This window comes from Heptranchias perlo, chromosome 16 (assembly GCF_035084215.1).
Source record: "Heptranchias perlo isolate sHepPer1 chromosome 16, sHepPer1.hap1, whole genome shotgun sequence".
NCBI lineage: Eukaryota > Metazoa > Chordata > Chondrichthyes > Hexanchiformes > Hexanchidae > Heptranchias > Heptranchias perlo.
In genome coordinates, this window is record NC_090340.1 from 22728591 (window position 1) to 22741743 (window position 13153).

General features: G+C 43.5%; 1 protein-coding gene across 2 annotated transcripts in view; it reads left to right on the plus strand.

The window, feature by feature from the left end:
• The first annotated feature begins 1506 nt into the window (after positions 1–1506).
• The window catches only part of slc9a5 (solute carrier family 9 member A5), a 253177-nt gene continuing 241530 nt past the window's right edge, over positions 1507–13153 (plus strand). For both annotated transcript variants that reach the window (XM_067997800.1, XM_067997801.1), the window contains exon 1: positions 1507–1907. In XM_067997800.1, the coding sequence (XP_067853901.1) occupies positions 1568–1907 (340 nt within the window). In that variant the 5' untranslated portion in view covers positions 1507–1567. The remainder of the gene's footprint in view (positions 1908–13153) is intronic.

Sequence of the window (13153 nt, forward strand, 5' to 3'; positions counted from 1 at the left end):
ACATGAAGAAAGGATGTTTTTGAAAAAAAATTAAATGGGAAAAGATTTCCGTTGTCCAACCAAAGAACATGAAGGTGATCTAACTGTAGCAATTTAACCCTTTTACTGCACGAGGCGTAAGGAACATGTCGGAAATTAATGAATGTAGAGTGGGAATCGGCAACAAAAGAGTGGATATGGTTGAGTGATGAGTCACTGATCTGAAGAGAGAGGAATGCTCTGGGAGGCAAACTCTGAGGTTGTCAGAATGAAAGTCAGATTCTCAAAACCCAAACTTGGTGTCACCTAATCAATATTTCTTGATTTATCCCCCCTATTCTATTTTTATGGAGATGTCCTGCACTGTGGAACTAGGTTTCTCAATTTCAAAAAAAATCCGGTGGTTTTCTCTTAAAGCGGCTAGAAAAAGATTTGTATGTAAAATCGGACACTAAGATTAAATCCATTTATGTAAAACAGATTTAGAGAAAATTCGTTTGAATGCAAATTGTTAAAATATATTACGTCAGGATTCCCCCTCTCCCATTAAACTACTTTCCCATCCATATTAATACTAATTCAAAATTTTTGCAATGAAAAAAGTGACAGGTCTATTTAAATGCAATTAAACAGTTTCAGATAAATATACAATCGGAATTGGAGAGCGGAGTTTAATTGTAACTAACAGATTGCCTTAATTAACATTAATTAATTGTAGTATTTGATCATCATTTGCCTTAATTGCTGTCCTGACACGTATAACTGCACATGTAAAACTGCAGCCTCATTATTGAACATCAGATTCCAGAGGTCATGTGAGTGTTATAGATTGGGAGGTGCTTTCTCTGTTATATTCTCATGTAGGAGAATGTCACTATAATTCGCATTTTACCCAATCGCAGTGTTTAAAAAAAATTCCTTCACACAGTTTAAAGGGGCAGCAAGTCTGTAATAATGGAGAAAGAAACAGAGTTAACGTTTCAGGTCGCTGCTGCCTGACTTGCTAAGTATTTCCAGCATTTTCTGTTTTTATTTCAGATTTCCAGCACAGCATCTTTACAACATAACGTTGACGGGGGTCTGTTGCTAGTTATATCCACTTGTCTCGAGGAGGGGAGGGGAGGGGGGGGGGGGACGTTATTTAATTGTAGCATTTGATTTCATCGTGATTTATGTCAAAAAAGTACCCTTTTAGATGTCAAGGAGACACAAAATTAATATTTTAAATAGAGGCCAAAAAGTATGTGCGAAATTTGTAATATGTGCACACATACGACTAGCTGGTTAACGGTCCTCAGCTGAGCGCCGGGACCAGCGAGTTTGCAGCGTCTCTCCCTCCGGGGACCGGGGACCGACTTCCACTTTCCCTCGGACATGCTGCCGATCTCATTGGGGCGCCGAGTGCCTTCATTGGTGGTTGGGAACCACTGCTCGTCACGTGCGCCCCACGCCAGCCTCTCCCAATTAAAAGCCAAAGAGTCAGTGAGGGGAGGGGAGGGGAGGGGGAGGGTGAGGGAGAGGGACGAAGCCAGGTTGTGGGCTGCTGATCATCTTGTAGCAGGTGAAGGACACGCATGTTGTTGGGAAAATGCCTTCTGCGCGCCTGTTGTTGACTGCGGTTATGGTGCTGTGCGCGGTCCGGACACTGCTTGCTATCAATGGGACCTCGGTGGTGACAGAGCTATTGAAAGTAGCTGGGATCTCACCTTCGCCTCAGTTCACCGGCATCGACAGCAAGATAGCGGGTCACCCGGAGTTACAGACAACTACCCATCCAGCAAGAGCGCAGGGCATTGAGGATGAAGGGCATGCTCACGGTCACGGCAACGGCAATGTGGGCTTCGAGATAGTTAAGTGGCAATGGGTTCATGTCCAAGGACCCTACCTGATAGCAGTGTGGATACTGGTAGCCAGCCTGGCCAAAATTCGTGAGTACACTACTTACGCTCATAGATTTCTGAGAGCCGGTAGGTTAGTGACATTGTATTCAAGTACAGCAAAGCTCTTGTAGCTAATCATTAGATACATAATTTCAAGAACTTCTGATGCCTTAGTCTGGTGTAGTTTCATTCGTTTTTTCCCCCCCGAGAGCAACTTTTGATACATGCATAGCTACAAAACTGTTAGTACAGTTCTCCTGTTAATTAAATCGGTTCATTTTGACTTGTAGCGTTTACAGTAACCCGTCCAAATGAAGCTGTGTGTTTGTAGGAACGATCATCTTTCTGAATCTAAAGATCTGCCATCAGTACAAGAGGTTACCTGTTTGGCTGCAGGTGTTCATGTTTGGCTTGTATCTACATATGTTGTCGTTTGCAAACCTATCGGTAAATGTGACTCATTCACCTGACGAAGGGGATAATCTCCGAAAGCTTGTGATTTTAAAATAAAATTGTTGGACTATAACCTGGTGTTGTAAGATTCCTTACATCTATCGGTAAATGTGATGTGGAGATGCCGGTGATGGACTGGGGTTGGCAATTGTAAACAATTTTACAACACCAAGTTATAGTCCAACAATTTTATTTGAAATTCACAAGCTTTCTGAGGCTTCCTCCTTCCTCAGGTGAATGTTGTGGAAATGAAATCCTCGAACCCTTCGCATTTATAAATCACAGAACAATACCTGGTGATTACAGATGGTCTTTCCAACTGCCCGTTGCCAAGACAATCACAGTGTGCAGACAGAGAGGTGTTACCTACAAGGACATTCAGCCACCGACCTTCGGGTAAGCATACTCCAAGGCGGCCTTCGAGACACACGACAACGCAAAATCGTCGAGCAGAAATTGATAGCCAAGTTCCGCACCCATGAGGACGGCCTCAACCGGGATCTTGGGTTCATGTCATGCTACACGTAACCCCACCAGCGAACAAATGTTATCTGTTTTTAATATAACTGGTCATTTGCTGTCTTTCTCTTCCTTCCGGATGTTTCTATGTTTCTGCCTTTTTTTTTGGTTGTTTGTATATTCGGTGGCCTTGTAGGTAACACCTCTCTGTCTGCACACTGTGATTGCCTTGGCAACGGGCAGTTGGAAAGACTATCTGTAATCACCAGGTATTGTTCTGTGATTTATAAATGCGAAGGGTTCGAGGATTTCATTTCTGCAACATTCACCTGAGGAAGGAGGAAGCCTCCGAAAGCTTGTGAATTTCAAATAAAATTGTTGGACTATAACTTGGTGTTGTAAAATTGTTTACAACTATCGGTAAATGTCAGAGATGCTATGATGATGGACAGCAAGGTAGCACTAGTCTGTGTGGCTGCATTTTGGAGTCCAAGTGCTGCAGGAGTGGGGGATTTTTCATCTACATGATGTATTTTGAAGTGAGTGTATGCTGGGTACAGTTACTGTCCCTAGAATATTCAGTGATTCGATCACTAGAGTATGGCTCCCCATTGGTATTTTCTCCTCAGTTTGTTGGAACTATGGTTTTCCCATTGTGTTCCTAAAACTATAACATTTACTGCACCAAATTGAAAGATTTTTTTTACTTCTCTGCCCCTAACACTTGAATAGATTGTGAACTGGGATGCATCTCAACACTCCCTGTGAATTGTACAGCTGAATTATTCAGCAGTTGACCCTTTAGTTCCAGCTGTTGGAGCAAGACATGTGACATTGCGTCTGAAGCAATGCAGAGTGAAAATGATCAATTCCTGCAGGTGGCAAGAGTACTTTGATCAGTTATTGGGAAGAAATATTGAGGTCCCTGAGCATGAGATTTATGAGGAGCAATGTAACACTTTACAACTAATAGAACATAACTTTTTATTTTACACTGATCATAAGTTTATCTGCCATAATTCCTCAATAAGATGCAAGATGTGTAGCCTCCCAACCAGATTTTATATTTCACTGCCTAGAAAAATGTGAGGTTTTTAAGTTGATGCCAAAATTATCCTGTCTATGTACATTGAGTTTGGATCTTCTGGCCATCTGATTTTGTTTAGTCTGGATTACCTGAAGCAGGCTTGCCTGGGCAGATATTGAGGCCATGGCTTTGAATCTCTTGAGGGTGAAACTGAGTGGGAGGATATTACATGTTTGCCATGTTTTCCCACATTACAACAGTGACTACACTTCAAAAATACTTAATTGGCTATAAAGAGATTTGGGACATCCTGAGGCTGTGAAAAGTGATATATAAATGCATGTTCTTTCTTTAGTACACCTCCAGTGATTTAATTGGCTCATGGAAGCTGTGTGACCTACAAGGGCAGAGGCTTGCTAGATTTCTTCCAGTAATGTGACTGCTTGTGCTCCCTACCTCTTTCTAACCCTGCTCTTGCCTTGATCTGCCTGGGCATTCTTTTTTTGGCCTGCCCTATCTATCTATGTAAACAGTGGGAAATTGTATGCATGTCTACATTTTAATATGATTAACTGAAAACTAGCAGGTGCTTCTGGCTCCAGTATAAACCCAAATGGAAAATTGAATGATATGCTAAATGGGCAGAAATTTGGCTTAATGGATCTCTGCCCATTTTCTGATCTGTTAAGATCAATTGGAAAATGTGTGTTTTGTGTTTATTTGCTAAATGTCACATGCTACATAAACTGCCATGTTTTATTGGTCAATGCCAGCATCAATGAATTGGACAGGGCAAAAATGCATGGATTTTGTGTTTAAACAGTGATGTCAACAGCCCCAACATCTTGACATCCTCATTGGCCCTACCACTCACCTGACCCCATGTTTTCACTCAAACTCAGCCCCACAAGCCACCTCCACTCCCAGTCTCACACCCAGAAATGCCTCTGACAGCAAATGCAACACCAGCTTGCACTTTCATAGGGTGCTTCTCAATTTTAAGAGACTAAGCTGCTGCTTTTGGAGGTGGAAGAGGTATAGCGAGGTGGAGTTTGAGGAGAATTCCAGAACTCTGGCAGCTGAAGGTTCAACCACCAATGGTGCAGTGGAAAGAATTGGAAGAGCAGAGAGTGTGAGTTGGGATAGTGTCGGAGGTTGTAGAATTAGTCGAGCAAAGCCACGAGGAATTTATGAACGAGGGAAAAGATTTTGAAATCAATGGTCTGGTGGACAGGAAGGAGGTTAGTGAGGAAAGTATTGGAAAAGTGAAGCATGGGGATGAAGGTTTCAGTAACAGTAGAGTGGGGTAAACATGAATACAGGTAGTAAGAGGTAGAAATGTGAAGTCTTGGAATTGGACTGGATATCGAGCTTGAAGCTCACCTCAGACTGCAGCGGGTATGGAGGTTGTGCGCCAACAATTGGGAACAGGGATGGAATCTGTGTCTTAGGTGTGAAGTTTCTGTTTGAACCTGAACAAGATGGCAATAGTCTTGTTAGTGGGGAGAGTTCTGGCTAATCAGTAGTTATAGTCATGGGCAACATTAGCATAACAATGACTTGCATTTCTAATGTAATGAAACATCCCAAAATGCTTCTCTGGCAATGGGACAGGAGGCGGCTGAGGCAGCTGAGTGGAAAAATTTGTAAAGAAGAGAATAGGAAGAGTGACTAAAAGTTTGGGTTGGAACAGATGGATTTTGAAAAGGTTTTTATAGTTGGAGGAGGTTAGGGAAGGAGTTCCAGAGAGTTGAATTGAGGCAGCTGAAGGCTGTGATACCAGTAGTAGGGCAAAGGGAAGCACAGAACATCAGAATCAGAGGAACAGAGTGTTGGTTTGGTAGGGGATTTGGGGCTGGAGGTGATTGTAGAGATGGTATGGCAAAACTATGGAAGGATTTAAAGATGCAGGCAAAGAGTTTAAATTTAGTGTGGTGGTGGTAATAAGAGGTCATGATATGGAAGCTGACCCCATGCTTATGGATAATGGTGTCCCGAGACACTAGGTGATGGACAGAAGGGTACCAATGATGGAACCTTGGGGCATGATGGAGTTGATGAGAGGACAAACCATTGCAGGAGATGTGATGGCTACATTGGGAGATGCAGCGATGGAATAATGAAAGAGTGGTGCCTCAAGAAAGATGGTGGAGGAGGAATGATTGTAGTGAAGGTCCTACAGAAGTTGAACAAGGATAACATGCTACGATAGCAGTCACATAGGGTATTGTTGACTGTAACCAAGGTGTCTCAATGCTATGGGCAGGACTGAAAGGACTTCAACAAGGAGTATTGAGAAATATGGAGATGGGTGATGATGCATTTGAGAACCTTGAAGGGAAGATTAAGACATTGGATGTAGTTGGAAAGGCCAGACCTGTTGAGTGGGCTTTTAAGGAGGGGCTGATAGCAGTTTAAAAGTGGGGGGGACATTACCTGAAGAAAGGGAGCTGTTGATGTGCATTGGATTGATGGGAGGTATTGAATGGGGAAGGCCTTGAAGGTTAGGTGATTGGTTTCATGGAAGAGATTGCCTGGGGTAGGGAGGAGATGGGAGAGAATATTAACGAATTGCGGCTGGGGTAAAGAGGGACGAGATACTGCTTGCCGCTCTCGAGGCCTTTATGCTTACCAGAGTGACCTTGGAGGTCATGCAGTGTTGACCAGTGTGGTTGAGGCTGCCTTGTACCAGTGGACACTGCAGGATATTGTCTATTTTATCCTATGACCTGATTTTCCAGATTTATAACTACTCATTTTATTTTGAATAGACCATAGGTATTAATGGTGCCCTTTTCTAGTGTGTAAAAATGTGATTTTAAATTTTGTATTAGTGGGGACTGCACTTGTAGTGTGTTTAGTGTGCTATTGGATATATGGGGAGACAGGCATGGGATGTGGTCAGGAGGAGACTGAGGCAGCTGAGTGGTTCATGGATAATGGTTTTCCATTCACACCTGGCTTGAGAAGTGAGGGGAGGGAGGCAGATTGTAATGCAGAGCAGGGGTTTATCCTTGCCCATCAGAATGATCCTGGAGTAATAGGATTTGGCTGAAGAAAGCAGAGGCAATATTATTTGAGGCGGCCATTCCTGATCTGGTAGTGATGACCAGGTGATTGTACCTTCAAGACTGCTATCTTCAGATTTGAGGACAAACAAGAAAACTTTCCTACTCCCTGACCCAAGTAACCCACCCGACCCTGTACTGATGCACCAACTGCTCCTTTCAAGAAGTAAAACAAAACTTGTGTTAGTACAGCGCCTTTCAGGATGTCCCAAAGCGCTTTACAGCAGATGAAGTGTAGTCACCATTGTAATGTAGGAAACGCAGCAGCCAATTTGTGCACAGCAAGGTCCCACAAACAGCAATGTGATAATGACCAGATAATCTGTTTGTGATGTTGGGTGAGGGATTAATATCGGCCAGGACACTGGGGAGAACCCTTCTGCTCCTCTTCGAAGTAGTGCCATGGGATCGTTTAGGTCCACCTGAGATGGCAGATGAGGCCTCTGTTTAACATGTTATCCGAAAGAAGGCACCTCAACCCTATTCTCCAGGTATTCCCCAACCCTATCAAAACTGCAGTTGCCTCCCTCCTTGGAAAGCCCACTTTCAGCCATCTGGCCACTTTTACTATACCTAACACCTAATCCTCTACTCCTTTCTGATCCAGCTCCTGACCACTTGGTGACTCCTCTCTACACAATGCTCAGTGTTTCCTTCAAGCAATATTTCTTTCTCACTTTCCTGACCCTTTTTAAAAAGTTCATTCTGTCCTATCCTAAAACATCCCACCTCCAGTTTCCTGGCAGCAGGAAACCAACCCCCACTTGGATGTCACTCTAACCTCCTCCCCACTTCCTGTCCTTGGGCCCCATACTCCATTCCTCAATGGACTGTGCCACTCCCCAGCTTGTACCCTGGATTACTCATGACCAAAATCACAACAAAAAAAATTCTAGTTCTACAGAAATGACATCTTTCTTTAAATCTGTAGTGTTTTAAAATTATGTTCTATTACTGGCAAATGGAGTTTTTAATTTATTTAGCTTTTTACTCTAGACTTAGAACTTGTGATAGACAATAAAGCATTGTACAACTACAGACATTGAGTATTGTGTCCACTTCTCATGAGGAATCAGTCTGTTCTCAATGAGGGGGTTGGAACATGTTGGGACTGTTGAATGGGAAAGAGTCACCCCTACTCTCTGGGGTTCTCATGAGAAAATGAAGAGAAAGGGTCCTTTTTCTAACATTTTAAGGTTTTGTGGCTACAATAGAATCTTTCTCAGTTTATGGGCTTAAGAATGCCACAGTCTTGCCAACCAGGGGATAGGAATCAAATCTTGTTATCTCTCCTGATTTCACCATAGGGAATTGATGCATTCTTGATAGCTGTTTTCACATTTTTTAAAGTTGTAGTGTGGGGGAGAGAGAAATGACATTTCATTCTTTTCACCTTGTTGATCTGCATCTATTTATCCAATTTTTCTCCTCCTCTCCTGAAAGTGCTAACACCAATTGGAGTATGGTGAGGTGCTGTCTGCCTTAATCAAATTCTTCATGGGTGTGCCTCGGTAGTGAACGTCTGCAGACTGTGTAACAATGGGCGTATCATGGCTGAGCCCCATCCTGTCTTTACACACTCACAAGCACTTTCCAACAGGAGTCACTAGATAGTGACCAGCAATGAAAACTTTGTTTTGATACATTTCCCTAGCCCAAGGAGAATTGAGGCCGATTGTAATACCAGAGCTGAAATCTGTTAATTCAGCACAGACGGGGATTGATCGTCTGGCCTGTATGACCTAGACTAGTTGAATAATGCTATTTTTTTTTTAAAAACCTTCCATTTGTGTAGTGGTTGAAACATCTCGCAATGTTTCACAGTGATTTACTTTTTAAAGAGTACATTGACTTGTGTGGAGGCAAATATAGTGATCATTCTCGAGCAGCAATGTCCTTCACACATCATTGAAATGAATGACTGACTAGTTTGTTTTTTTGGTGTTTAAGGGAGGAATGTTGATCAGGCCACTGGGAGAATTCCCTGCTGTTCATCAAAAAGTGCTATGGGATTTTCCTCCTGGATCACTAGAGCAGGCAGATGGGACCTTGTTTGAATGGCTCACCTGAAGAATGGCACCTCAACAATGCAGCACTCCCTTAGTACTGCACTGGAATGTCAGCCTACATTTTGTGCTCAAGCCCAGGTCTTAGCTTGGAACCCAAAGCCTTCTGATTCAGCAATGTGGATGCTACAAACTGAGCCAAGTTGCTACACCCAGCTCAGAGCAAAATAATATTTTAGGATTGAGACAATGCAACAGGTTTATCTCCAATAAGAAGTTGCTTTACTACGGTATGATCATGTATCGGTCAGTGCTGTGGCAGCTGGTCGGTGTTGTTGTGAATTAGTAAAAGTTAATCAATGTTTTTATAGTTCAAGAAATACTGCAAAATTCAAATAAATGTTTGTAACCAACGAGTAGTCTGTATCCATTTGAGACATGAGTGTGCAACTTTGGGAGTCAAAAGTGTTAATTCACTACCAGCCTTGTGATGTGTGTTCAAGCACCAACACACGGGAGTGAGGAATGCAATTCACTCACTGCTTAATGCTGATCTCGACTGTGTTACTGTGACAAGCCAGTAAGTGAAGCAAAGTCAATCTCCAGAATGAATCTGCACACCATGTAATGACTGGCTCAGAGTGACATTGGTTTGGGGGTGTTCCTGGAAGCAGATCCGCTTGCCACCTGTTACAAGTGATTTCATAAAGATGGGAGACATGATAGGGGAAATATGGAGGGATTCAGATCCTTACAGAAAAGAGAAAATAAATCATGAACATTCAGCTCACGTAATGCAGTATAAATATTCTAGTAGAGCTCCTGCAGTGTCCAATTATCTATAAATCAAATGCTGAGGTGTTGAGTGCAGAAGCTTGCCACTTAGTCATTTTTGCCTTTTTTAAAAAGTAGTATTACTGTTGCAAGCTGATCTATTTTGGAGAAGTCTCCAGCGAAAAAATAGTCCAAAATATACCCACCCAGTTGTGCCTGAAATTTCTTTTCCTTGCAGAAAAAGGAAAGGACTTGCATTTATATAGCACCTTTCACATCCTCCAGATGTCCCAAAACGCTTTACAATTGATGAAGTACTTTTAAAAGTGTAGCCACTGTTGTAATTGGTTGTGAGATAAATGTTGGCCTGGACTCTCTTGCTCGTCTCATGTGAAATACGGCACCTCCAACAGTGCAGCACTCGCTCGGTACTGCACTGTCAGCCTGGATTATATACTCTAGTCTCTGGAGTGGGACTTAACCCCACAACCTTTTTGACTCAGACAAGAGTGCTACTACTGAGTCAAGGCTGACACCTTAAATATGTGTAATGTTTTTTTTAAAATGGAGCACACTGTATGAGTAACTTTTATTTAGAAATCCCAGTCATTCATTCTGATTTTTGTGTAGGAGTTTTTTCTCTTCCTGCCTGTGGCCAAAATCAGGAACTCTGTCCCAAGGGACTTCCGACTCTTTCTGCGACCGTATTTATTATCCTCTGCTAAATATGTACACAGCAATTCAGGAAGCCCGGAAAGAGCGCACCAGATGTTTGGAAGCATAAATGGTCTTCGCTGTTTTTTATCATCTTAAGCATTTTGTCATTTTATTGTTTTAAAAGTAAGCATTAAGCTCTCCGCAAGCAAGTTGCAGCTACTTCATCAATGTAGTCTGATTGCCAGATGCCTGAGTGACTGTTCAGTACACAGGAAGCCTGATTATGTTCAGCCATCTTCAGCCAGAAGTGCCGAGTGGATGATCCATCTCAGCCGCCTCCCGATATCCCCACCATCACAGAAGCCAGTCTTCAGCCAATTCGATTCACTCCACGTGATATCAAGAAACGGCTGAGTGCACTGGATACAGCAAAGGCTATGGGCCCCAACAACATCCCGGCTGTAGTGCTGAAGACTTGTGCTCCAGAACTAGCTGCACCTCCAGCCAAGCTGTTCCAGTACAGCTACAACGCTGGCATCCACCCGACAATGTGGAAAATTGCCCAGGTATGTCCTGTCCACAAAAAGCAGGACAAATCCAATCTGGCCAAATTACCGCCCCATCAGTCTACTCTCAATCATCAGCAAAGCGATGGAAGGTGTCGTCGGCAGTGCTATCAAGCGGCACTTACTCACCAATAACCTGCTCACCGATTCTCAGTTTGGGTTCTACCAGGACCACTCGGCTCCAGACCTCATTACAGCCTTGGTCCAAACATGGACAAAAGGGCTGAATTCCAGAGGTGAGGTGAGAGTGACTGCCCTTGACATCAAGGCAGCATTTGACCGAGTGTGGCACCAAGGAGCCCTAGTAAAATTGAAGTCAATGGGAATCGGGGAAAACTCTCCAGTGGTTGGAGTCATACCTAACACAAAGGAAGATGGTAGTGGTTGTTGGAGGCCAATCATTTCAGCCCCACGACATTGCTGCAGGAGTTCCTCAAGGCAGTGTCTTAGGCCCAACCATCTTCAGCTGCTTCATCAATGACCTTCCCTCCATCATAAGGTCAGAAATGGGGATGTTCGCTGATGATTGCACAGTGTTCAGTTCCATTCGCAACCCCTCAGATAATGAAGCAGTCCGAGCCCACATGCAGCAAGACCTGGACAACATCCAGGCTTGGGCTGATAAGTGTCAAGTAACATTCGTGCCAGGCAATGACCATCTCCAACAAGAGAGAGTCTAACCACCTCCCCTTGACATTCAACGACATTACCATCGCCGAATCCCCCACCATCAACATCCTGGGGGTCACCATTGACCAGAAACTTAACTGGACCAGCCATATAAATACTGTGGCTACAAGAGCAGGTCAGAGGCTGGGTATTCTGTGGCGAGTGACTCACCTCCTGACTCCCCAAAGCCTTGCCACCATCTACAAGGCACAATCAGGAGTGTGATGGAATACTCTCCAGTTGCCTGGATGAGTGCAGCTCCAACAACACTCAAGAAGCTCGACACCATCCAGGACAAAGCAGCCCGCTTGATTGGCACCCCATCCACCACCCTAAACATTCACTCCCTTCACCACCGGCGCACAGTGGCTGCAGTGTGTACTATCCACAGGATGCACTGCAGCAACTCGCCAAGGCTTCTTCGACAGCACCTCCGAAACCCGCAACCTCTACCACCTAGAAGGACAAGAGCAGCAGGTACATGGGAACAACACCACCTGCATTTTCCCCTCTAACAAGTCACACACCATCCCGACTTGGAAATATATCGCCGTTCCTTCATCGTCGCTGGGTCAAAATCCTGGAACTCCCTTCCTAACAGCACTGTGGGAGAACCTTCACCACACGGACTGCAGCGGTTCAAGAAGGCGGCTCACCACCACCTTCTCGAGGGCAATTAGGGATGAGCAATAAATGCTGGCCTCGCCAGCAACGCCCACATCCCATGAACGAATTTTTAAAAAAAATGTTTGTGACACTTCCAAATAACGGATCCATAAAAACGCTATTTTCAGAAGGAGCGATGTGAGGGATCAGTAATATAGTTTTAACTATGGAGGGTTTCTTATTGCAACATAAAAGACCATTCTGTGCATCAAAACCCCTCCGTAAACTAATGAAATAACTGAGGGTGCCAGATTTTTTTTTGGGGGGGTGGGGGTGGTGTGATCTATCTTGTGCTGTTCATTTCTTACTGAAGCTCAAAAATGTCAATTGTTTCAACAACTGAATTTTTAGTGTTCTTCAAATAGAGTGAAGTCTCAGTGCTTTTATTTTTTAAAAAAAATAATCTTTATACATTTTTTTTAAAAAGGGGAGAAATAATGGAGGTTAGGGAGGGAGTGGGAAAGCAAAGGGATTAAAGGGCATTTCAGAGGACAGGGTGTGGTCACTAAAAGGATGGCAGTGGTGGAGTAGAAAATGGTGAGCCATCCACTGTCTGAGGAACGGAAGGTGTCCTCGGAAGTATGGCTGAGATCAGGTGAGGTGAAGCCATGGAGGCATCTTAATATACAAGGATCTTCTAATTGATCCATTGGGGTACAAGAAACCAATAAAGACAGGACTGACCGGAGCATGGGATTTTGTGTGAGAGGGGCTGCAGCAGCCTGGATATGTTGTAGTTTGGGGAAGCCAGCAAGGAGAGTGTTGGAGAAGTCAACCTATAGAGTAGGTGAAAAATACTCAACTGATAATTTTGGCTTGATCATTTGTATAGTATTAATAATCATGTGTTTTGGCTTTTCCTCTGATTTCTGAAATAGCAGTTAGGGATAAGTCCTCATTTTGTATTAATTTTAAGCTTTGTTAAAGAAAACCATATTCTACCAAAAAT